General features: G+C 36.3%; 1 protein-coding gene and 1 long non-coding RNA gene across 2 annotated transcripts in view; one reads left to right on the forward strand and one right to left on the reverse strand.

The window, feature by feature from the left end:
* Positions 1-27,740, forward strand: part of LOC143449814 (atrial natriuretic peptide receptor 1-like) — a 50,909-nt gene that overhangs the window by 21,801 nt on the left and 1,368 nt on the right. Inside the window, exons 12-21 of the mRNA XM_076950142.1 lie at positions 2,869-2,966; positions 3,078-3,169; positions 4,417-4,509; positions 5,187-5,366; positions 5,511-5,634; positions 6,101-6,217; positions 6,417-6,543; positions 10,011-10,109; positions 10,398-10,492; positions 24,778-24,939. Coding sequence (XP_076806257.1) covers positions 2,869-2,966; positions 3,078-3,169; positions 4,417-4,509; positions 5,187-5,366; positions 5,511-5,634; positions 6,101-6,217; positions 6,417-6,543; positions 10,011-10,109; positions 10,398-10,492; positions 24,778-24,939 — 1,187 coding nt within the window. The remainder of the gene's footprint in view (positions 1-2,868; positions 2,967-3,077; positions 3,170-4,416; positions 4,510-5,186; positions 5,367-5,510; positions 5,635-6,100; positions 6,218-6,416; positions 6,544-10,010; positions 10,110-10,397; positions 10,493-24,777; positions 24,940-27,740) is intronic.
* LOC143448198 (uncharacterized) lies at positions 16,726-19,208 on the reverse strand. The gene is made up of 3 exons (XR_013114425.1): positions 18,590-19,208; positions 18,346-18,420; positions 16,726-17,310 (listed from the first exon to the last, which is right to left on the reverse strand). It is a non-coding gene; the product is annotated as an uncharacterized LOC143448198 (long non-coding RNA).

Consider the following 27,740-nt stretch of genomic DNA (forward strand, 5'->3'; position numbering starts at 1 on the left):
GGTCTATGACCTTATGATAGCACGTTGCTGGCTGTGGGCAAGTGCAAGATAAGATAGAGTGGAGATACAAAGTTGTGGACAAGGGATCAGTGTTGAGTATATGGGCTTGGGCTAATGGATTGCAATGTCATTTTGATGAGCAGTCGGCACCAATGATCGCTGTTGATGAGCATATAATGATTCATGAAGTTCTTTTTCTTCAAAGTTAATTTTGCGTGACAGATGTTCATTTAGATCCCAAACGAAATCTATATCTTGAGTGGTACAAATGGTGTGGCTAGGTATGTTTTAGTTTGGCCAATATAGCTGGCATCGCAAGAACACATGACCCGGTAAACGAACCCATAGTGGTGCAACTTAATCTTTTGGTCTTCGTGGCAAAAGAAAGAGCCGATGGTGGCAGTATGGTGAATGAAAGTAGTTCCACTTTCCCGTCCGTGCTGCAGTTGACAAACTTTACCAGTTCCTTAATTGGCAATGTGTATCAAAATCTTACCAAAATATACCATGTTTAAGGTGTTTGTGAAAATGAAGTATTAGTTTTCTATCGAACAAATGGCGACCGAATATCTTTTACTGAAAAACCCGTAGATGACGTTGTCCAAAAAGTGCTGCCGGTAACCATTGTTGAGTGCCAGCAAGCTCATTGCTTTACTCAACTCTTGGTGTGTGTTCGCACATGAGTTGTAAATACTGCAGATGCAATAGAGCAAGTTATTGACCAAGTTCCATTTGTACCTGAAGAGTATACAATGTAAGACCAAAGTGTTTATGACACCAGTGTTGGTCAGTTCGCAGTAAACCGAAAGTGAAGGTCGACCTTTGGGTCCGGTGATCATAATGTCAAGAAATAGAGGCTTTTGTTTTGCGTTTTTCAAGATGAAGCTGATATTGGACTGGATATTGCTAATATGGTAACCAGAAAAGCATCAACATCTTTCAAGTGCGAGAATAGGGCCCAGGCGTCATCAACATATCTGAAAACTCCACGACTTTGGTGTTTGCACGTTTTCATAGCCTGATGCAACAAAATCCTGTTCATGCAAACCAGTGGCCCGTCCCCACATGTGAGTTCATGTCGACACCGTCGATTTGCGCTTACAGGGATGCTTTTACTTATCTGGATAAGCGTTTTTTAAGTTCGAGCTTCTTGAAACCGTGAAAAGTTTCTTTCCTGGTTGCCTCGTATATTATCAGACAAAGTTAATACGAAACAAACGCAAACGCGTTGCGCAGCTTAGCAGAATATTGTTGTAACGAGTAGGCTATATAGAATGTAGTTTAGGCATTTGGTGTATTTGTAATTGTAACAGTCAATGGATGCCAGGTTAGGTCTCACTGGCGTCGCGGCATTGTAGAATTATTCATTTGTTATTTCTTAAAGTGTTAGCTGAAGCTATATACAGTACTATAGGTATTTTTTGTGGTTTGTTTGTATTATTTAACGAAAATATAAATTTTGCTCTTATAAATTACCCGATGTGTAGAATACCTTTAAATTGTCATACCAATATATAGTGAGATAAATTGTAACATGTTAGCAATACTGGCAAACATACGTTAGGCCTACTATAGGCCTACACGGTTGTTGCTTAGAGTATGAATCATACGATATACGTATTGTAAAGAATGGTTACCTCAGGGCATAGGCGGATTAGTCTACCGGAAGTTTGAGAAATTTCCCGCTGGGCCGCTTGACTGAGGCTCTGTCAGTACGCTCAGATGACGTGTTATATGCACGAACGACTAACTTTTGCAGGAAAACAGCGGACGTAGCATACACACAAGGTCGAATTTAGGTCAATGCGTGCGATGCAACTGCATTGGATCCCGCGCTGGTTAGGACGTAAATAAAAGTAACAATTTACATTTTATTTCCGCAAGTTTAAATGTTTTGTCTCAGTTTTTCTGGTAAGAAAATGTTCTGGTGACATCTCTGTATTTTGAGAAAAAGATAGTTAAACTGAGAAAAACGCGGGAAAAAGAAAAAGGGATTGAAAGAAATTGCGCTTGAGAGTTTGGTGAGCATTTAAGAACTTTTTGCAAAAGTTGGCACGTCATCCATCATAATGCCGAAATCAGTTGGTAAATTCCACTGTGCCAGTTCTAAAAAGTCAAGATTTGTTTGCAAACGCCAATATTAGGTCAAAATTATTCTTGGTTTGTAAAGCAGTTTCAAGAGGAAATAGAAAATATTTCAGATTTCACCTTCATTTAGCCAAAACAACAATATTTACTAGTAAAAATATATTTTCAAACTGATAGAGTGAAGGTCATTTGAACCGGTGGCCGCCTTACTGTTTTTGTGTCCGTGAAAAATCTTTAGACACGTTGAACTAGCTATAGGCTAAATGTGAAGACACGTTTAAGAAGTTAGCTAAGCGATGGACATTTATAGACTCATTTTTTGTCGGTTTAGCATCACGTTCTCGTTCGTATTGCGAATGACATTCAAAGTATCAAGTAAACTAGCGTAAACCAGTATTAAAATGCGCAGAATTCTTGCAAAAAAATGAGCTTATTTCCATTAACACACATTTTTTTTTGACTTAATCCTTTTAATTTCAATTTGTTTTATTGCAAAAATGACATGGGCCGCTTTGCGTTTTTAAATTCCCTGGCCGATTCAATTCGCTAATCCGACTCTGCCTCAAGGCCGACAAAAGCCTGTGCACAGCTTTACAAAAGTCAGGAAATTTTAAACTAGAGAAAGCTGTACGATGAAAATGCAGTAAAACATTAATGACAAAGTAATTTAGAAGTAATTAACTTTTTAGGTTTTTGAATTAAATTCTTTGTGTCACGAAATGCATAATCTATCCGATTCCGTAAAGCCTGTGGATAAGAGTAACATTTTGATTTTTGCAGATTTGCTTTGGACTGCGCCAGAACTTTTAAATAATCTTCATCTTCGGCAAACCGGGACACAAAAGGGCGATTCCTTTAGCTTTGCTATAATATGCCAGGTTTATACGTTTTGTAACTACAGACTTACATTTTGTAACCTTGACTTTTTCAGATATTGTTTAAATCGAATATACTCTGCTCATGTTTTAAACATACCACCCTTAATGCAGGAAGTGATACTTCGCGACGAACCCTATTGCATGTACAACTATAACCCAGAAGAACTTCTTGAAAAACTTCAAAATGCACCACCTTTAATAAGGTTTGATACGAACATAAGAAATTTGTAAGGTGCTTGCAGCCTTTATCGGCTTATTACAACTCAAAACACAAACTTTCTACAAATTACAGCCTTGCATAGTATTTTCAATATAAGCTATATAGGGTCAATAAGTTAATCTGCAATCCCAAGAAAAAACAGTTTCTGTGCATTGTATTTTTGGAACGGCGGATGACACAGCACGTCAGGGATTTCCAACAAGTCGATAGCGGGTTTTCCAGTCCGATAAAACTTATGGGAGTTTAACTTTTATGTAAATTAATTTTACTGAGAGTGTTTTTAGGCCTGCCTAATGAATACAATGTAAACAAAAATCTGATGTAAGTAGTGAACTTTGGAAATAAAACAATTTCTTATCAATAAACGAACAACATTGCTGTCCCCAGAGTAAATACAGATGTTCGTTTAATAATTATGATCAAAATTTTTAAGCTTTTCTCTCGCTTTAGTTTTAATTAATATTTTTACACAGCTACATCATACTACCGCACATAAGCCTAAAAAAACTTGCCTCTTCGGAAGATCTTAAAAGTGAAAGCATGCAAAGTTATGACCAATGAAAACTTGTTACAATAATTTGTTCCTCAATCAAGAATTAGCTTCCGTCACAGATAATTTTTGTAGCGCAAAAACGTTACATTTTATTTCCAGTAGCCGCAAACCGCGGTATTTTTATTAAGCTGTATACCAAACGATGTCTTATTTACAACAGTCAGAAATTTCGAAACTTTGTAACTATTATTGCCAAGTGGTAGCTCTTTAGATTTGTCAACACTGCTTCCAATCTTTACTTTCCTCACGGTGGTTGTCGCATCCAAACGCAAGTGATCCAATGATAGCCACAATGATTATTATCGAAACTCGTGGAAAATGAAAACCCGAAAATCTTGATTTTGTAGACAGCATTTTGTAGACTTTGCGTTCTTGTGGGTTATTGTTGCTGATGTTAGCTTGCAAAAAATTTTTTTTTGGGACAGTTGTTATAACAGCAGTTGATTACAAGTTGGTAAAAAGTTCTAAAGTCGATCCCGTCTGTATGGACGAGTTGGCCACTTCTAATACATATGACAGAATTAGAATCGCATAGACGCCATATATGAGTAGTTAATCATCTTAGTCGACGTTAAGTTTCTCGCTGATACATTAATAATTAATTATCAATGCTCACGAGCTTTTGTTTCTGTTATGTAAGAAAAGACTAAATATATTGTTATTTACATATTTTGCAGACCTTCTGTATTGGCTGATGCCGCTCCAACAGAAATAATTCAAATAATGAAGCAGTGTTGGCAGGAACAACCTGATTTACGTTTATCATTCAGGTAAAGAATAACTTATTCCATTTTTGTTTATCCTGCTATTTTTTAATATTTTTTGACTAATTGTTACGCACATAAAAGCAACGAATTTTGAACAAAAGAATGTGTTAAGATTTGCATAGTATGTATCATATGGCGTATAGATGCAATAATTTAAGTTGGTAATAAATATATCAGTAGGCTAAATCGATTTTTTTTGGACAAAAATTTGCAGTTATTTATTTGGAAATTGTGTTTGAATTTCTTTGTCTTTGTGAATAGTGGTTAAGGTTTATTAGAAAGTTTATCTCTGGTATGTTTATGTCTTGTCTTGTATGTTTAGTATGTTAATCAATTCAGTGACGATTTTTATTTTGTTTCCAGACTACTTAACGTTAGATTGGGTACTAATACCGCAATAATCAGTACTAAACCAGTGTGAAACCTGTATCAATCATTTATGAATCAGTGCTAGAATTTTAGTCTGAATTGCTTATGCAAGAATAGTTACTTTGTCTAATTCATCTGAGTTTCACAGTTAATTCATGGTTTTCATTCAAGCGCGAGATTTTTGGAATCAATTACAAATATACAAGTGCCGCATTTCTGACTATCTCAGTCTAACGTGTCTAACACGGTTAAGCTGTAAGGTGGGGTTAAGCGCGAACAAATTTTGCTTGAATCCTACAATTTCTTTTTAGTGCAATACATGGAGAAATAAAAAAAATGAATCAAGGCAAAAAACACAACATCGTGGAAAGTATGATGAAACAACTTGAAGACTACAGCAGTCATTTAGCAGAACTTGTTAATGAAAGGACCGCAGAATTAGGAGAAGAAAAAAAGAAAACTGAACAACTTCTTATGCGGATGCTTCCACCGTAAGATATTCTACAACACTTTTACTTTTGCAAGCCATTTAATGAGTGCTTTTTAGAAAATTAGTTAACTATTCAATTAACATAAAAATTTCAATTGACTTTGTTTGGCAAGTATTCTATAATAGATAAGGCTTTTTATAACAGATCAGTTGCTAAGCTGTTGATGGCTAATCAGAAAATTGTTCCGGAATCATTTGACAATTGTACAATATATTTTAGTGATATATGTGGATTTACCACAATAGCACACGCAAGCACACCTATGCAAGTAAGGGTTGGTAAAGTTATATTTCATGTGGTGAGAATTTGATACATATAGTACGACTGTAAGATAGATTAATGCAGCATACGTGTAACCAGATAATCAGTGCTGTCAACAAAGCTCAAGGATTTCGCCCATGTCGTATTATGTAAAGAACTACGTTCGTCTTGCAGTGACCCTGTTTTCTATAGAAAACATTTTCATAACTTTTTGAGTGCTTGCAAACTTTTACAGAGTTAACCTTTTTCTTCCTACAAAAAGGAATGATGGCGAACCATGCAAAACTATCACTTCTCAATTCAACGTGTGCGCAGATTCTGTTCTATTTATAAGAGCTAAATTGCTGGGTCAATGCCATCTATATTGCTGGCTATAAATAGCAACAAGTCAAGCCGCAAGACATTGTTTGCGGTTTAATGACTACCAATTGCTATCTATGCAAAATATTTTACGAAATAAAATATTTTTCAAGGTGGTTGATTTTCTGAACGATTTGTATACATGCTTTGATGCTATAATCGAAAATCACGACGTATACAAAGTGGAAACCATTGGGGATGCCTATATGGTGTCTTCGGGAATTCCTAAGGTATGGATTAATTTTAATAACTAATACAGTACCAAAAACCTTGCTAAAACAAAAACTTTTTAATTGAAAATTGGAATTTTACTACTTTCTAATTAGTTTTTATTCGACTATGATTTATTTTTATTTAATATAGAAATAGTAGTCAAAATATTGCTACTTGTCTTTACAAATAAAATATCTCCATATTTCTCAATGGCAGGTGATAGGAGATAGACATGCAGAAGAGGCTGCATTGATGGCCCTTGATATTATGAGTGCTACAACTACATTCCGCGTAAGACATTTACCGGAAATTCATTTGCGTATTAGAATTGGAATTCATTCAGGTAATGTAATGTAAGTAATGCGGTAGTTAACTTGCACTTTTTATTAACATAAAAGCAACAAAGCCCTTGAAGAACACAACGTGCATGCTAGTTAGTTTTGGTAATGTAGGTGTGTATAACGATTCTTATTTTTGTTACAATGCAGTATCTTAACCCTATCTTTAATTTAATCTTTATCGGTACCTACCCCAGTTTCAACTCGATACTGATACTCGATACTATTTAGATTAGAATCGATTTACCACAAATCTATCAATGATTAAATGGAAAATTTTTTAAAAAATTAATAAAGGTTTTTCTGTCACGGCTCTTCAAATTTTAAAGCAACCTTTAGGAATGTTAACTCTCAAACTCCCAAGGTTATTTGCAGTTTGGCAAGAGATCAAATTTCTTTGTTATTAGGAGCAAAATTAAAAGTGATTAAAATTAATTGATTAATTTATAAGCCAAATTTACCTGAAACCTGTAGTTTTAACCTGTATATAGGCTGTGCCTATGTATTACAACAACGAGTTACATGGCATATTGTTGGTGAAAGACGTTTCGTTTTAGAGCCATTTGTCATTTTGCAATAAGCTAATAAGGTTTTGTTTTAATAACATGACATATTAATCTTACTTGAACGTCATCAGTCATGGCTGTATAGTCTTAGCGTAAAACTTCAACGCTAATCTACTTTCCCTATTTGTCCTAAATTAGTTTCACATTGAAAGAATCAATTTTTTTTCAATCATTGCAAATTCACACTAATTAACTGAGCAAACTGATGTTAAATACATGTCGTTGATTTATCAAATGCCGATCTCTGCCCGAAACTTTATGGGTAAAGGTACAGCATAGGATAACAAAGAAACAAAGCCAGGAGAAGAAACGGTCTCTTACATTTGTGTAATATACAATGTTACGATACGTGTATACAATATGACGCTCGACATCCTCTGGATGGCAAAAGCTCATTTCTAAAAAAATTCTTGTCCTTTTCTTGAATTGCATTATTAAATTAGTGTCATGTGATGTTCTTTCAGACAAAAAGGGTTCTAGATGCCCATGGCAGTAGCGGATTAAGGACGTGATTGACTGGGGTGCAGCCGGGGGTGCCCGAACTTAAGGGGACCTGGAATTTAGAAAAACCAACTTATAACAACAGAAATGACTTAAATCTGGTGTTGAATAGAGTTTTTCTGAGTCTATTCAGTACACGAAAATTAACGTATGGCATTTTCTTATGTTTTTTCCGTTCTCTTGATATCATTTCCCCCCAATAACTATTCCTTCCACACAGTTTGGCGCTGCACACATTCAAACCTCAACTTACATGAAATCATTCATAGGTAGACCGTCATGGATCGGTAAAGTAAACACCTTTATTTGTTTTTAAACAAACTCATTAATTGCAATTTTCCCAGTCATTCTTAATATGGTAATACTGTCTCAACTATAGCCAAACTAAAACCTGTAATTTCGCCTCAGCATGACTGGAAAATGGTTGTGACTTCTTAGAAAACTTGGCGCTTGTAGGCACCGGCGTTAAAAAGCTTTTCCAGAATGTAACTGACTGATTATATCACAGAAAGAAATTTATGGACATTATGATATCTGTTGTGATCCAATTTTTATTTGGCCACTCATCCCTCCTAAACAACCCAACCGTCTACAAATGTTATTGTTTAAATATTGTAAAATTAATTCAAGACTCGGCAGTTAAGTTAAAAATGGTTTAAACTTTTTAAAAAATCTAAAAATTTTAAAACACTTTCCTGCTAAAGTGTATTAGGCTATAAATAGAATTTTCAGTAGAAATTTGACAAAAATCATAGCGGCGCTGATGTCGTGCAATATTTTTTAGAAGAGCGATTCTTTATTGACGTAAAAAACTTAAAAATTGATTTTATTTTTTATAAATATTCGCTTTATTGACTTTATTCAATAATTTTTTTTTAAATAATGAGAAAACAAGAAAAAAAGAAAATTCACTTTAAATAGTACTTGATTTTGATTTTGACAGATATGGTATTTTACATTTTCTGATAAGAAGTTTCTGTCTTTGGCCAATAGCTCGTTGTGTATGGAAAAACTCCGTTTCACTGAAGCGATTGTTGGTTGTTAACCTTGCAGCAAGCTGTACACTGATGAATTGCGCAACATGATAAACGTCCTAAATACATCAAAAATATATGATATTGATAGTCAAAATGCTATTCCCTGTACAATCATCTGCATTATACATCTTGTTTTTATCATGTTTTCAGGATTATTGAAAAGTAAAAGTGTTAGGAAAATATCATGCAACAAAATGTGCATAACCTGCACAAAAACGTAAATTGACCTAACGATAAAAAGTGACCTAAAAACAGAAAAAGTGACTTTATTGACTTTGAATCGCCCAAGTTATTAGTAAAAAATCACCCTCTTTAAGGACCCAGCTATTTGAAAATGTAAGCTTCTCCTTTACTGCAATAAATGAATCTCTTTTGTCATTGAATAATAAAAGGCCTATAACATAATCATTGCAGCTAAGGGCACGAAAACTTATTTTTTCCCAAGGCATTAAAAACCTATAGGTACGCCTTTGAAGATCATGTGGAAAGGTCGAGGACCCAGCAGCGCTTATTTAGGCAGTTTGTACAGTAAATATTTCAGAGGATATTAATAGCTATATAGTATTCGCGGTTTTGAAACGTATTGCCGGCCCTTAATGTCCTTATACCAATAATTTCCTTGAAACTATACCGTTATTGTTGGGTCAAGCCGACAAAAGATTGCAGAGGGGGCATCAAAATAATGTAACTTCGCATATAAGTCTGTTAGCTGAGACAAATAATACAGTAACACAAACACAAGATTTAGGCTACGTTACCTACATTAGCTTAATTTTGGTATTTAGTAGCTACATTAGCTACATTTTGGTATTTAGTAGCTACATTAGTTACATTTTGGTATATAGAATGGTCCCGATAAAAGTATAAGCCTACACTAATTATGTTTAAAAATTCCATTTTAAACATGTGGTCTCCTTTATCGTAATTTATTTTTATAAGGTCAGCTTACAGCGCAAGCACAAGCAAAAAAAATCAATTATTATCTCCGTTCAAGTTAACTTCTGTACAATACGTCATCTTTCTTAATAAGTTTTACTAAACAATACTTAACCTACAAACGCTCCTTTTTACATCGTCCCAAACTATTAAGGGGCGTTAACCTATTTGTTAAAATACGTTAACCTATAGCTAGATTACTGTGCCTAGACATAATTCTAACGTCTTATGACACGCTATTATGAACTTTTTTTGCGTATAGTGCTCGGTGTTGAAATACGGTAATGCGAAAAACATCATAATGATAACTACAGTAAATAACGAAACAGAAAATGCATCAACAATTAGAACAACATTTCCAGTTAGTATAAATAGATTTAGTCATCATAACAGGTTTTGTTTCAAATAAGCTCTTTTCATTTCATTGTGTAGGTTCTGCCGTTGCTGGTGTAGTTGGACTAACAATGCCACGATATTGCTTGTTTGGAGACACGATTAATACTGCTTCACGTTTAGAAACTACTGGAGTCCGTAAGTAAAAGCAAATTTTCGCTTTTGTAAGTAATTAGATACAGTTGTTGTCACAATTTGTATAAACACAGTATTTGTAACAGGTGAAAAATGAATAACTGAAAACACACTTTTACCAATTTGACAAAGCATATAGCATAAATACATGAAAGAAATATTCAAAAAAGGCAATAAGTCCGTAAAAGAGAATGTATAATTTGAAAGTTTTGTATTGTTTCTTAAAAGGAAATAAAGTAATTTATGAAAATAACATATTTTCGTTAATAGGTCGATGTTCTTATGTTTCAGCAAGCAGAATTCATGTCAGTCCAGATACAAAACAGCTTTTGGAAAAAAGTACAAAAAAGTTTATCTTGCAAAAGCGAGGCGTAATAGAATTAAAGGTACATACTATATTTTGAAATAAAGCTTTCTTTATGTGCCGCAGCACCGCTGCTTGACGCCAATCATATATTATAGTATTGTAAAGCAACGAAACGGAAAACTCTTTTTTATTCCACTTTTTAACTCTTGTCTGGTTATCACTTATTGGTTTGCTACACTCGATCTTGTTATGCGTACGTCGACCGACTCCTAACTGATTCCAACCAGGGGTGCTAGTGTTTCCAAGAAGCACTCACTCCTGTTTAACTTACATCGATCATATACAAAAACAACTTCCAAGTATTGCCGTGCCGCAGTACTCGCAGCAAACAAGCAGACATATATATGTAAAAGGCATAGCGCATAAATCGCACTGTGCACAATCAACGCAAGAAATCAACAAATGCAAGTTGTTTAAAATGGAATGTCCAACAAATGCTGCCAAATTGTCACGTGATGGCGCTGAAACCGACACAGACTAAACGTTAAGGTAGCTGAAGGGGCGTTTACAGGTGCCTCCAAAATATACAGGTTCACTTGGATCGCTTGGACTGTAAAATTGAATTGAAATTTGTTTGAAAACGTGCATTTAGTTAAGTGATTCTACAGCATTTTAAACATATTTTTTTAAAACTTGCTGCAAATAAAGCACAAATTTTCACATTAATGTTTAATAGGCCTCCGTGTCATTCTTTGTACTCTAAAACAGCGGTTCCAAACCTGTCCATGAATGGTTTTCAACCGGACCGCAAACGACAGAAGAAAAATAAGAATAAATGAAATATGAAAATATATATAAAATAAAATATGAAATGACCAAACGAACATAAATCGTAAACGGTGACACGCAATTTGTACTAAGTTATATTGCGTGTCACCGTTTATGATTTCTGTTCCTTTCTTGACTTCAAACTTACATGCAAAACAAGCATTTTGTTGCAGTAGCATGTTTATCTTCTGACTCTGACTTACAATACGGACACGTTATGGTGAAAGCGCATTTAATACTGTAATATATTCCAGTAAAACGTTCAGCAGTACGTTAGCTCACCAAAGACGATGAATAACAAGTTGCTTTTTGTGAAGAAATAAATTCCGAGTGTCCGACTACAAGAAGGAGCGTAGCCATGACGTTGAGGGCACCTTTCGCCTTCCCCCAATTTTTGAAAACGGAAAGTTTTTGGGAAGGGCTTGGTTTAATAATTCGTATTTTTACACTTAAGCTGATAGTAAAACTTTAGAAGGGTACTTAAGATTGGTCTCCATTTTTTTACATTCCTCTATCTATCAGGATCGAGTACTGTATTAACGCATTATCTCATAACTTCTTCCCATTTAAGCCTTTAAATCGCAGTGCAAAAGTACTGTAAAATATTTAATATTTCAATATCTTAAAATGTTATTTAAAAATAAGATTACTTTATACGTTGAATATGTTAACATCGTAGCGCCTTCTTCCCAAGCTGTTTGCGAAACTAATGTTGCACCATATTTGATCTGACAAGGTCAATACAAGTTCGTTCATAAACTACCAATTAAATTTCCCCTTCACCATATGTACGAATACCATTTGTCATTGATCAACAATCATAATTTTGTAGTGCTTGACCACTTTTTTAATCGTTGTGCGTTGTTTTTGTTTTTACACAATTATACCTTAAACGCCTCTCTAGTGACCCTAGCTGTCTTTTCTTCCCCATATCTCTTGGGGCGTCTATCTGCAGTGTGTGTGTGACTTCCAGTATTCTTAAAGCATTTAATCTTCTCCCATTTCACACTTATTGTTATAAAAATATTCCACTCGTAAAACAATGACTGAGGTTTTATAAGAAAAAACCTATAGGGCGTCCAGAGACGCATGCTAGGTAAAAGTGTACCTTTTTTGAATAGCAACTTCTTTTTTTTCAGAAGTAACTTTGGAATTACTAGAAATATTTCATTTAATTTGTATAATAAATAAAAATGTAAACAACTCGGTCTCTTTTGAATTATTGGCGCAAGTTTTGTATAGTTTTATATTTCAAGCAAGGTGGCAAGAAGGCAACGATGGATGCATCAGCAGCCGCAACACAACTGGCAGCTTAGTCGGATTTAGAGGACAACATTTCTGATGATGAAGACACTGTTGACAGTGAGAATTCCAAAGATGACCAACCATCATGTGATGATGTGACAAACGAAAATATAGATGACCCATTTACTGTCAACAGTCCAAATAACTAGTCAGCTGCAGAAGATGAATTGACTGAAAGTAGTGATGGAGAGAGTGATAGTGAAGACTCTGCTGGCAATAATGATCTAACGGCCAGAAGCTCATTCAAAGAAAGAAATGGCCGTGTGTGGGATACCACATGTCCACAACCATCAAGAACACGTGCATGTAATCTTAGGCACACCACCAAAGGATCTGTCGATGCTGCAAAAAAAACATCCAAAATGAGGTAGATGCTTTTTCTTGGTTAATTGATTAAGATATGCTAAACCAGATTGTGAAGAATACTAACAATCGTGCAAGAAGAGACCTGAGAACAAAGGGCAAAAATTCGGATGAATGAGTGCCAGGTGACTTGTGTGCAATCAGGGGAATTGTTGGTCTTCTGTCTCTCATCGGTGTGTATCGTTCGCAACACGAATCTCTTCGTTCGTTGTGGTCATCTGGCCCATTAGGAAAAGCTATATTTCCCGCTTCTTTTGGCCGTAACAGGTTTGAGCAAATTAGCAAATCTACGCTTTGACCGTCGTAAATATCGTAACACGGATGATAAATTTACTCCATTTCGACAAATATGGGAACAGTTTATTGAAAATCGCAGATAACATTATACTGTGGGTGCGTTTGTAATCGTAAATGAACAACTGATACCATTTTGAGGTCGCTGTAGTTTTAGACAATACATGCCTAGCAAGCCAGACAAGTACGGAATGAAGCTCTTTTATTGTGCGACTGCCCCACAGGTTACAAATTCAATGGGATGCCATATATTGGATGCCAAGGAAATCAGTGAAACGTTGGCTTATCATCTGATGTTGTGAAATTCCTTTCCAACCCGCTGCAGTTTCTGGAGTCAATATAACAATTGATAATTAATAATTAATTGGTTCACCAGTTCCAAGCTTGCTCCTTGCTTGTTGTTAAAAGGTTGCTGTGTTGCTCCTAAATTTGGTTATTTTTGTGAAAAGAAGAAAATGTTACACTTGCAATTATTGCGAATTTTCTCAGTTTTTGTCAAAAAATTATTCTTCGGGGTGGATAACAGTGAGTTTGCAACACGTGGATTTGTTTCATAACCATGTTTAAGAAAGATAGACAAGGTGAAAGATAAAGAAATGCACTATAACATACCTGGTCATTAGAAACCCAGACAGGTAATAATGGTTGGTGAAACACCTGGGCGTTTGAGGGTTAAGATGAAACAACGTCCATAATGACGTAATACAAAACCATTTGCTAGTAAAAATTAATGTGAAAATCTGTGCTTTATTTGTTACTAGTTTTAAAGAATATGTTTAAAATACTGTCACCTAACTAAATGTACGTTTCAAAAAACTTTCAATTCAATTTTACAGTCCAAGTGGTCCAAGCGAACCTGTTTATTCTGGAGGTACCCGGCTTTTACACCTACCGCAACTCGGCGCAGCGCACAATTTGTTATTACACAGTAGTCGTTTACAACAATCCACGTTAGGCTGCGGTATACGTAACATGTCATTGTGGATGGCAAGTCCAATCTAAGTTCCGTAGCAATTAACTGTGTTGATGCAGTTAAAAGTAATCAGAGAAAAAAGAAATCTGAAGAGCTAAATTGCTTTAGTTTTTGGTCCGAAATGAAAATGCCAAGAGACAAAGTTTAGTGTCGTCTTAAAAACATTAATTTCTCTTTAACCAAGCTTGTTGGCATTGCCGAGCCTCGAGGAAGTTTAAAGGACATTACATGCTACAACAGAGCAAGTGTAATTGCACTTTACGAAGAACTCAAGGAACTTTCTGTAATTAGTAGCAGGAAATTATTGAAAAACAACAAGACGGATGTGGCGATCGGAGGATTTCCAATACCGTTAGAAAACAATAAGATTGTTGCAAAACGATTACGGCAAGGTTTACAAAATCATCCATACAAAAGACAAAAAAGGATTTCTTAATGGTGTGCAAATAATAACAATGAATAAAACAGATTTAGAAAATAACCTGTTTCTCAGCTACATCTATCTGAATGGTTTGGAATTTTATGTTACATACAGAGGACAAGAATAAACTGGTAAATTTTGTTAAAGAACAGCCATGTACAACGCGAGTGCCAAGAAAAGAAGCAGCATTATCCCTAAATGAAACAAGCCAACAAAAACATTACAAAATATAATTCAGAATCCAATACGTTTTAATCAGGATTCAGCAGCCACCAGCAGTTTCAAAAAACAGGGAAAAGAAACGAACTAATCCAGTGTCGCACATTCTGTCTCAAGTGCTGACATATCGGTTGGGAAAGCGCTTGCAAGTCGCGGAAACACCACCATTGAGAACGTGCTAAGCCATCCCTCGACGGAAACAACCAGTAAGCTTATCAAAAATAGCTTGTTCATATCCCAAAATCTTAGATCAGAGGACCAAAGGACAGTAATTAATAACGACACACAGTACAGACTTAAATTCTGTTACTTCCAGCACATCCAAAATGTCAACAAAGCAGCCGTAAAGATGTACAAATGAAAAAGAACTTTCCAATCCAAAATCGATGAGCATGGCTCGAAAAACATTTCCCGTTATAGGCAAAAATTGTAATCGAGAGGGCGTGATAGTGGATTTCAACGGCCTATTCGATCGCTGGAAATGCGCTCAAGATTTTCGAGTGGGCACACCATGCTGCCTTGAAGACGACAGATTCATCGTGAAGATGAAAGATTTTATAACCCACTTACACTTAGGCTACTGCTCGAAACGCATGTTGGTATACTATACGTTGTTGTGGGGAATTTGTCTCAGAGACTACTTTGAAGGTAATCTGACATATTGTACTATTTGTGAAAAAAAAACTTTTTTGTGCTGTGATTCAACGAATCCTTTACCAACAAACATGTCTCGGGTATGCGAGATTTATAAATGTAAAAAACAAATCATTTACTGTGATCGTATAGCTACAATTGCACAGAATATTTCTGCAAGTACGCCGTGGGTGTGTCAATGGCGAATGGAGTTTGGAATAGTGATCGAATGAAGTGTGAGAAAACCATAGTTTATTATTACGTAAGTGTTTAATGCAATTTTTTGATTTTATGAATGTCATTGATTTCGAACATTTCTTCGATTTGAGCTATTAGATCCAAACGATTTATTTGAAAACTATAGTATTATACGACTAATGGGCTTTTAATCCTGACATCATATAAATAGCCCCATTTAATGTTGCGTGGTTAGTGTAATCCCGCAAAGTGCACTGCAACCATTTTTCAATATTTAAAAGTTCGTACAATGTTTTCCAAAGACTTCTCCTGCATATGTACCGAAATCGTGTCGGGCAATCTGGGAAAGGTACTGAACTAAGAGGCCTGTAAGCGAAATAAGCATTAGACACATCTGATATTTACAAAGACTTATTCGCTCTGTGAAGTGGAATGCCCCTCAGTTATTGTATAGTATAGGTGAAGATTTTAATTTAGTACTAACTACTAAACGACAACTTACATAAACGTAGCGCGGATTTCTTCATTCCAATCGTCAAGCACAAGTATGTGTACTTTTTAGTGAATTCACATAAAGTCTCTCAGGGTAACTTCGCATGGTACGACTTGATGTCGTTTGACCACATTGCATTGTGTTCAATGACGCTTTTCACAGACGGTCGTGCCTTTGGACGTACGATAAAAATTTTGGTTCCATGGCCATGCGTCTTTCTGTCCGGTGCTTTTTTAACTAAACACGACAGAATAATGCCTTTAAAGGTGTTTAATGATGTCACATTACAACAACATTAAACAAAAAATGTGTTAGATTTCTCACAGCGCTATAAATGTAAGTTTTTCAACATTTTCGGTTTATGGGATTTTCCAATTTTAGCACTTTTTAAGCAAAAACTTTGGGGCTCATGAGCGGGGTCAGAAAGTTAAAATTTTTCAAAAATGTTTTTGCAAGTTTAGTTTTGGTTGATATGGAATGCGATTAGTCTATTTAACTTGAACTTTTTAAACATGACCTGAATACGAAGAACCTTACCCCATACAGTGTAATGAAATCTCAATTTCTTTTTTTGCTGAACATCTCTCGAATTTTTCTGTATTTTTCATCAAACGCTCATATAGCTCTAGAGATGGTGTTACGGCCAGGTTGACTCTGAATGTGGTCTAGGCTCTAGGGTACACTCAGCCTTACCGTAATTTATTTCCTTCAGCTTGTGTGTCTACACACTTCTCGTAAACACGCACCTTTTACAAAATTACTTTATTTCCATTTTGCCTTACGAGATTAAGTGGTTTCAAACTTTGGCTGAATCCAGTCCAAATGAAGAACAGAGTGAAGAAAAGCAACAAAGCAACGCGGGGCATATAAATATACAAAGGAACGCAAAATATGTAAATTTAGCAAACGAGGGGCGGGGAAGCAGAAATTACGTAATTTTAAAGGGAACTTTCCAAAAATAGGTAAAAGAAAATTCTACAGATGGTTTACAGTTGTTAAACTTGGCGCGATGAACAGTATAATGCACTACTAGCAGCAAGCGGTTTACATGTCCAAAAAACATTGTCAATTCAGCAATACCAAGCAGTTAGTTGTTATACTGAAGGTTGTGAGGCCATCTCAAGCGTACTGCAATCCAATCCAATTCGATACATTTACCCAGAACAATGTCTATAATGAACATTGAATAAACATGTGTAATACAGTTTACAGAAAACGCACAGCTCAGAGTCTAACGCTCCAAGCGCGAACAGGGCCTGATTAGATACTATAGCTTTAAGGGCAGTCAGTAAGTTTAATTTGACATGAATGCAGTTTTGTTTCGATTGTTGAGTTGTAATGAGCGCGGGTTCTTTTCAATTCTTTTCCATGCTGTCTCGGGTATGTGAATTTCTAGTTCTTTTTCCCAATTTTTGTACAGTATTGACAGTCGTAGCTTTACACAGTAGAATATACTCGTAGCTATGTTTTGATGTTTTACCATGGAATATAACGCATTGTTTTGGAGATTCTACTGGGCTTATGATGTCGTCGTTTTGTCGCAAACTTTCTTCTCCGTCATCCGGAATTGAAGATTTAACTTTTAACTTATGCAACAACCAGTTAATTGTTCGGTATAATGTTATGGTCGATCAAAAGTTTGTCAAAATTTATATAATCACCATTTTTGTCTAATGTTCATTAGTTGATAGTATTCTGTAATGCCTTCACGATCCGGTTCATAGGTAATAGTGTAACAAAAATCATGTGCGCCCCAACATGCGACTCTATCACATCCATTTAGCGCAGTTGTTCGATACGGTCATTCGAGATACGGCTGGTTATGGTCGGGTCGGTCGTATATACTAATGCTTGTTTTTACTCCATATAACTTTTTCAATACTCTTTGTTTTTGTACTGTTTGAGTTAAGCGATCAATCCGGGTCACTGGCAACCCATCAACTATCGCAAGGACCAGCCCAGAATTGATAAGAAACCGTTACAAACTGGCGAGCACGGCGGCTCTGTTTACCAGGGTTGTTGAAAGAGTAAATGAAAACCAAACTTTTTTATTTGGTTGCGCAATCAATTTTTATCGAAGATGAACGTCGTTTATGCATCGGCTATTTGTTTGAAATTATGTTTTAAAGAATTTTAGTCGTATTGTACCAGTGACTAAACTTCCTAAGAAACCAAAAAAGGCAGAAGCCCTTAGCCCTAAAAAACCTTGTGTGATTGCGTTACACCTCTTGACGAATCTTCGAATTTCCATCTTTATATCCTTTTGACATTCCGTTTCGCCTGCAGAAAGGATTGACGTTCACAGTTGTGTTACGTAAAACGCAAGTAATCAGCCAAGAATAACAGCTCCTTTTACGGTGAACCGTAACACCATGGTCACACTAGAGTGTTGGTTGATAATTTTAAAAACAATGCATAAAAAGGGTGCTAACTTAACACAAATACTCACGGTGCTGCTCTTTAAAAAAACCTTCTTGCAACTCAACACACAAAACCGAACTGCCTCACGTAACGTATGTATCAGGAAAACGGCAAGAATGCAACAATTAGTAAAGGCGAGGGAAGCTGGCGGCATACCTGCAAGACTTGGGTAACAAATGTGATCAAAACAAAATTTAATTAACACAATACTATATGTAAGGGACGCAAAACATCAACACATCACAAAATATCAAACAAAGGAACAGAAAAAAATACAAGCCACAAAACGTGAAAACAAATCAAACTCGATATATAACAAAGACATGCATAGCAAAACGGCGAATTAAAGCATAAAAATTTATAAGTACTCAATCTGGCAAGCGTTGTTAGTTGATAATTGATATACTTAAAATTTAAAAGCACATCCTGGAAATTTTGAGATCGACGACGTGACGGGAAGCACCACGAGAATGATGTTCGTTTGTCGTCCTTACCCTGAGCACTTTTATCCTATAGCCTTCGGCACTCTTTCCCAGTCGGAGTCGATTGCACGCACCACGCACACTTAGTAACATTCCCGACTTTTCGTCTCGCTACATTCATGGCTTTCTATTACCGTGTTTGCCTTTATATATATGCTGACTAGCGTTGGGTAGAAAGGGGAGAGGTGTTTTAGTAGAGCGTCTTGTTGTCACGCTATACTCTCTAGATTGCAGTTTACGTATGAGTTGGTCGTTTCTTATTATTATAATTTGTCACCTCTTACATGTAGTAGCTGCGACTCTATTCTGTGTAGTTTTATCTACCCACTTATCTTTATAATTGATAGACTGATAGTTTTTATTGCTGGGTTTTTACCGTTGTTATTATTAAATCTTTTTTAACCTTTTGTGGTGCTACGACTCACGGTTAATGTGATACGAACCTGGTTTTACCTTGCTTTTATCGTAACAAAAACAATACACAAAAATGGCGTTAATTTATGACAAATACTCACGGTGCTCTTTAAAAAACCTCTTTGCGACTCAACACGCAAAACCGAACTGTCTGACACAGGTAAACGTATGTATTAGAAAAATGAAAAGAATCCATCAATTAGCAAAAGCGGTAACAAATCCTAATTAACACAATGCTATAAGTATGGAACACAAAATATCAACACATTGTAAAACAAAGGTACCGAAAATATACAGACTACAAAACGTGAAAACGAATCAAACTTAATATGTAACAAAAAATCACACGGCAAAACGGTAAATTAAAAGTGCAACAATTTAAAAGTTTTCAAATATCTAAATATTTTATGACGTGTTGTCACATTTGTTACAGTTGCAACAGTGTGCTCAAAAAACAGGACCTATGGGTTTCTTTATTTTCATGTAAAAGAAGAACAGGTGTCATGTGTATCGGTAACGTTCCAAGGACGCTCCTCTGCTTCTCTGCAATGTCCACATGATACGACTACAACACTCTTTCGCAGGCCAGTGTAGAGGCCGGCCAATTTGACCTACGACTTTTAATGGGGCCTATTATTTGCAAATCACGTTCATTGTCACGCCTCCATAAAGGAACCATGTAGTAAAAACACAAAAGTAAAAAGGTATTGTTCAAGAAATACTTTTTTTTTTCTTTATCGATTATATTCCAACAGCGCCGTAGCTAAGCATCTATAGGAAGTCGGTGTCAAAGCCAAGCATGCAGTCCTCAGCAAAGTTAGAGGAAACAAAGCAGCGAATCGTTGATTGCATTCTCGCCGCATGAAGGGCAAGCCAATATACATCGATCGTATTTGGCGGTTCACCATTGGCTCCCACAAAACGTACGCGCCCCGAACATACTTCCAACGTCTAAACTCGCAAAAAGACTCTACAAAATAATGACCACGACCAGATCCAGTGTCTACAAGAACATATACCGACTTATTTCATTTTAATATTTTCAGAAAGTGTCTGTGACAGTATAGACGTGATGAACAACATCGGATATACTTGGCTGCGAACAAGAACTCATTGCATGTGTATCAGCTTTTATTTCATCACAATTAACCTGACCTCGATTGTAACCGTTGCGTGTGATATGGCCTTCTTAACCACAAGCATAGCTATTCATTACTCTCAGGAAGTTACGTTTTTTTAGGGAAATCAGTACGGCACGAAGGTTGCGCACTTCACTTTAAAGATCGATCATCATCTGCTCCAGATTACACAAAGTTGTGTAATGACGAAATGAAGCCGCCGCCTGCGGAAAATCAACTTAACGAATGAAACATTTATTAGTTGCTCGAGCAAGCCTTGGGCAGAAAACGAACGCCTTGCCGCATTGACTTTTAGCTTTACCTCGGCCTTCCTTTCGTATCTATGAAGGAGCAAGTCAGTTTTGAGGCCCTATAGGAACGTATTGTGTAAAACGTCTTTACGGAGGTTGTGATCGGCCTCATCCGGGTAGGCTTGATGACTGAGGGTATAAACAGCGGCCACAAAACTTTACAGGTTATTTCCCGGCGCTTGTTGACGAGCAGAATTTCTAGTAAATGATTTTACAGCCGTTTCCTTCGCTTCCTAACTCTTCGTATGACATGTCATGCGAGTATGGTCTTCCATCCTCCATGTCAAAATTCAAGGTCACGAGTAAACTGCAAATTATATTAAATGTTTCTTGGTGGTTTCGGAAGCTTATACACTGGTAAAGAAGACTAAATTTCTTTCATAAAACAGTTAAAATTCGTGCTAATTTCATATGTAGGTAGTGCATAAACGACATTCATTTTCGATAAAAACTAAAGAATATGCCATCAAATAAAAAAGTTGGTCATCAATCACTGTATTAACAATCCTGGCAATTAGAGCCCTGCCGTGTTTCCCAGGATTGTAACGGTTTGTCCTTAATCCTGGGCTGGTTCTTCTGATGGTTGATGGGTTGCTAGGGAAATCAGTTGACCACTCAAAGCAAGTATAAAGCAAAGTGCGTTGATAAAGTTATATGGAGTAAAAAAAACAAGCTTTAGCATTTACGTCCGACCCGACCACACCCACCCTATATGTCGATTGGCCTTAATAAGAAACATCTGTGGTGAAAGAACGTAATAGCGTCGCATGAGGCGCTTGTGATTTTTCTTACAGATATATAACTTATATAAAGCATTCGGCACTGTAAATTGAAATTTTATTTGTTGTTATCGTGAAACTTTTGGGTTCCGTACACAATGTAATTACTTTGGTGAAAATACTCTTCTCAATCGAAATGGGTAACTATAAACAACATATATCTGTCTGGGAAGCATGACTTTCATCGCGTCAAGGAGACGCTTTTTCGCCATCATTATTTGTATAACCCTGTTGTTACCTTACGAAAGAGTAATTTTAACAGAATACGAATAGGGCAGAACGTATTAAAAATATCGTTGTTCACGAATGATAAGTTACTTTTTCTGAAAGGTTTATCGATGGTTTTCTCAACAGTCACGATATTTTTAACGACTTTGCTAAAGTCTCCGGTTGTAAAGTCAACTCCCATAAATCACAGGCATTTTACATTGGCTGCTCTAGAAATTGCCTTGAGAAACCGTTACACAATAAAGGATTAGGATGATCAACCGATTGTATTACGTAATTGGGAACTAACATGTTTTGATAAGGTCGGTGCTGATTCCTGATTTATATTTTGTACGATGGCCTATTTTCATTTATTCTGTTGCACTGTTTGTGTTGTTGGTGTTATTACTATGATGTTTTTGTCGACAATAAAAAAAGAAAAAAAAGCTGCTTACACCTAGCGTACGCCGAGTTGCGCCCAACTTTGCTTCCTGCTCGAATTTCACCGACAAAGTTGCACCAACAATTGTAACCCGCAGTTGGCATCAGACCCAACCTACGGAATTTTAAAACCCAACCCATAGAACCTCAAAATTGAACCCACAGAAGGTTAGAACCCAACCCACGGAAATCCAAGTCCTTTGAATTTCAAAATCCAACCTACTGAACTTCAAAACGCAATTCACCGCAAATTAGTTTTGAAATTCAAGGGTTGGGTACTAAAATTCTGTGAGTTGGGTTCTAGCATTCAGTGGGTTAGATTTAAAAACTCTGTGGGTTAAGTTTTGAAATTCCGTGAGTTGGGTTCTATTTTTCACAATTGCCTTTGGGGAAAAGAAAATTATAGCAATAACTTCTTTGTAGATTGGTCAAACAAGAAATAACTTCAAAAAATCAATAAACGGGAATAAAGCGGCAAACCCGTTAGGGCTTAAAACGTTTCGTAGGTTAGGTTTTGAAATTTCCGTGGGTTTGACGTACATTTTTGTGTTGCTTTTGACACACTGTCACCTGCTGTCCTTGGTGTCTTGTTATAGATACAAGAGTAAGTATCTAAGCTAAGTATGATAATGAAGTAGTTGGGCTAGAACCATTTTTGTTTTTTCGTCAACTTTACGTAAAAAAGCAGACTTAATTTTAGTAAGGACTTCGTTATGATACGAAAATAATTGTATTTAGGTAGCCTTAATGAAAAAGAATCTGCAGCCATGCTTAAACTGAAAGATATTAACGTTAACTGGAAATGGAAGATGAGACTACGAGAAGGAAATTTTATGAATTATATACATACTGTATAATATACATTCAATTTTACAGTATATCTCTACTTGTTTTCAAATAAAATCATTGTAAATTGTGACCCATTATTTTAAGTCTAATTAAGTTCGACTTTATAAATATCGTAGCCTATACTTTTTGACTGTATTGTACTGGTTCGTTAATCAAGAAGAAACAATGCGAAAAAGAACATGCTTTAGACTCTAAAGTTTAGAGTCTGAAGACAGTGGAATGCTTTAATTTGCTAACTTTTTAACTTTCAAATGCACGGTTTAATTTACATTTTTTTATACAGGCTACCTGTAGTACGGTCGTATTTGACAGAATCTTATTGCTGCATTTCTGTGTATGAGCTTATAGTTATAGCATACCGTAAGCCGCGTACATTAATTTTGTACATATTTATTTTATCGGTCTACTTTGTGCTCATATTTGAGAGCGGCTTCTTTAAACATCGTACAATGCAGCACAAACGTAACAAAAGAATTTTCAATTCACGTTGTTCCAACTGATTGCGCGGCCCAATTTCCGTGAAATACACTGGTTTTCCCCAAAGCCTTGTTTTCAATAATAAGCCTACTTCGTGGTAGGTGAGCTTTTATTCTACTTTTTGGTATGGTATATTATCGAGTGCGACGTATTTTTACTTTTTTTCGTCGGTATTTGTGCGACTTGTATTCGAAGAAGAATAATACACCGAGTTTTAAACATCAACAACTTGGTGTTGTTTCGCTGCCTGTTCCAATTCATGTACTGGTGTCGCGAAACGTTCAATCAAATCACGTCAAGTTACGTAGCGTTCAATCAAGTTTCATCCTTACGGCCCGCGGCGTTAAATAAGTTTTGAGATTTGGCCCCTGGTGCGATTGAGTTTGACACCCCTGCTTTAGACAGATAATCCAGACGATTATATTTTTCCAAAATCTTCCCCACGGTACTGGCTACTGAGTTGACGAAGTCATTAAGCTACCTCTCACTTAAAGTAATTGGTTCAAAACAACAAGCAGCATACTGTACATTTTCCTGAATAAAAAAGAAAATTACAAAAGCTAAAGAAACAACAACTGTAGTAGTTGGTAGTTTGTGTTCTTGATTATTATTGGATATTGGATTTACAAAAGCATTGATTTAAAGACTAAAAAATAAAAATAAAAGATCATGGCAAGGATAAATCTGCACACAGACAGATCAGTGTTCAGTTGTTCACTGTTTAACGTACGAGTACATGAAGTGGGTGACTACAGTTTAACGGTGTCTCAAGATTAGGGACTATATTCAACATTATGTGCCCTAATCTTGATTCCAACGACGCTATCGCTAGAACGTAAAGGTAGTTTCACATCGTTTTGCGCAATTGCACTGAGCTGACTGACAGCAGGTGTAAACACTAATGAGAACGTTGACCTGAGTTAGTTGGCGCTGCGAAAGAGCGGCAGGTATAAATGCGGCTGTGCTGTAGCTGGTTTCGAGAGAATGCATCGATATCATCTTATCATTACCCAGGCATATTGTTTTGAAACCTACTTTAAAACTGTTAGTAAAAAGTTTGCAAAACTCAATCTTAATTAATAATTAAGCATTATTTTAATTACCTATAAAAAATAACTTTGTTGCCTCTTTTTTGTAGGGAAGGGGGGCAATGACAACTTGGTGGTTGTTGGGTATGGAAGGATTTGAGAAACCACTGCCAGACCCAGGGAATCTTGACGAACCAAACCACGGACTAAGAATTAATCTTCCTGTTTCTTCGGATCCTTCACGAAACAAATCAGGAAACAATTCAAATCAAGTCAGCCTTTATATCATATTTTACCTCTACTCAGGGCCGGATTAAACTGTTGCGGGGCCTGTAGCACAAAATATCTGCGGGGCCTTAATCCGACCAAATTAATTGTAGACTTCGTTAAATGTTGTGCTAAATGCCGCTGTTTGTAATTATACGAACTGATATATCGGGAAATAACACTACAAACGTCACCAACAATCCCGAATGTATACAATGCCGATGGTTGGAACTTGGAAGCATAGTATAGTTACAGTGAGAATTTGTGGTTTGAGATTTCATTATCAGCAAAATTGTGCATTTAGCGCGGGGCCCGTAGCAAATGCTACTTTTGCTACATTGTAAATCCGGCACTGCCACTACTGGTATAATACTGAAAACAACTTTCAGGAAGCAGTGATACTGAAAAAAGAATACTGGCGTCAAAGTTGTTTTCATCGTTAGCGGTTGCCTTTTATCATTTCCTTTATTAGTTCCTGTATACATGTATGTATGGTTATTGCTGTATACATATAATATGGAATGCCGTTTCCGCAAAAATCTTTCGTTATATGTAACTCTTAGAAAATTACTTGGGTTAAAAAGTTCTTTTTGCATGGACCACTGTCTTTTTGCCAAAATTGGTTAAATAGTAGCTTGATTTGGTGTAAGAACATGCAAGTTATGGGAAAATTATGTAGATTAATTTTAAATTGTAGAGCAATTATTGGGAAAGCTCTGTTAATGTAGCATAAATTTCATTCTGTCATTTTGCCTAGATCATCGTGAATTGTGTACATGAGTGAGGTCATAGTTTGCTAAATGTGATCATAAAAAAGTTTTGATTTGCAAAAATAACTTTTTAAAAGTTGTAAGTTAAATTGATTTAACATGCTTGAAAACTTGTTAATCATAAAAGCGTATTCATGTAAAGTGATAATACGGAAACTGGTATTTCTAAAACTGATAATTTGTATAGAGGCAATTTCTGAAAGTTATGATTAAAAATAGGTCACTGTTAAGAGCTTGTGAAAGAACTGCGGCAAGTCATATTTCAAAAATTGTAACTAGTGAGATCGTTTTTCAAAAGTGATACTTTGAAATAGCAGCTTGTGATGTTTTTCATGTGATGTGATGCTTCATGTTTTTGCAAAGTTGTGATTCACAATCAGCCAATCAGTGATAAGCAGAGAGCTTGTATGGGCTGAGCTGTCTAGAGATAACAGAATTTCAGTTTTCAGTATAGGCGTAGGTCTATAGGCCTTGGCTATATATACATAAACACCTTCGAAAAGTGTCTTTTGGGTGAATTTTACTTGCTACCAATACCTTGTAAGTGTTAGGACAGGACCGGTAACATAGCCTATTCCGTGTCTCGTTTCAGAAATTGTGCAGCTTTGGCGATTAACATGAAGCCTATCTCAGCGTACCAGAGATCTATATTTGTTATGGTGTAGCGTTCGCCGCCCTGTCAGCTAGATAGCGGCAGGACACCAAGTCAATTTGCCAAAACAGTTATTGCGTTTTTTCTTTATTCACTGTTCATTTTTCGTGTCAATCGACTTTGAGGCAAGGAGGAACACAGACGTTTTTTCCGCATCAAGTTATGCCCGTGCTTCGGTAAATGATATTTGACAATAAAATAATATCAAGTTAGACGCAATGGTGGATCAAGAACAGCTCAACAGCCTATATACAACGTAATATCTTTTGTTGCGCTATATATTTTAATGTCCCCGGTAATACTAAAACGCAACCTTTGATTGGAGTCCAAAATGTAGTCAGCTTAGTAAAGCAACCGTTCAGTTTTGCAGTGTCCTCGAATGATAGACTGCATGATCGTGTTCAGAAGGATGTGCAGCTTTCGACGTGTTGCACTACTGTTACCGCCGTTTAATCCTAACACACGAATATTCTTTTCTACTGCGACAAGTGGCATTCTTTCAACGACAATCAACATCGCTCCGAAGAGGAGTTGCACCGAATGGACGTGACTTTTAAGTAGTTTTGTCTGTTCGGTAAATTTTTGAGCATGGGCCAACCTTTTTGAAGTATTTCTTCACGACGGTTTAACACACACGCGTCCATGCCCAGCTCACACGGAAAGAACCTTCCGAAAAGCATTATATTTATTGTGGTTGTACGTACACTAGTTTTGATGGTTCGCATTTGTTATTAACTTTTTATCATGTCTGCATAGTATCGTATAATATTAAATCAGAAATCTGTTTAAACCTGGTTATTCATACTTTTTCGCTTTATCGTGTCGTATTGTATAACCTTTAGTTTCCCCATGTCTAAAACTGCCAAAGTGAGAACGATAAGTTTCATTTTACTGTTTCCTGGCTCCCGCTGTGCTTTCATTATCTGTGGTCATCTACTCTTTCGTGCTGTCTCTCAAATGCTCTGGCCAAACCCTGTGACCTGTTTGATTAGATTGTGTAAATTTTCTCTGTCAGTTATAACTTGCTGTAGTTGCTGTCGCCTAGTGATAAATTGCATTGCCAAATTTGAAATTTTTCCGAAGGAAGGATAGTGTTATGTAGCTTTCGCCATCCTGTCCGCTAGCTAGCAACAGGACATCACTTCAATTAGCCGAAGGAGTTAATGCCGGGTTGATAGTCTCTCCCGCTAATACGTACAATTAACTGCCATAAAATTGGCGTAAACAGTCTACATTGTGTAGTCTTCTATACCAGACCTTGTGTTGTTAGCAATGCAATGGCATATATATGGTCATATACTTTATAAGCAGACTTGGCTACATGTCAACCGTTAAAGCTGCACGAATTCCGAAACGGGAAACTGATTAGACCAAGCTACTGTTC

This window comes from Clavelina lepadiformis, chromosome 3 (genome assembly GCF_947623445.1).
Source record: "Clavelina lepadiformis chromosome 3, kaClaLepa1.1, whole genome shotgun sequence".
NCBI classification, from domain to species: Eukaryota; Metazoa; Chordata; class Ascidiacea; order Aplousobranchia; family Clavelinidae; genus Clavelina; species Clavelina lepadiformis.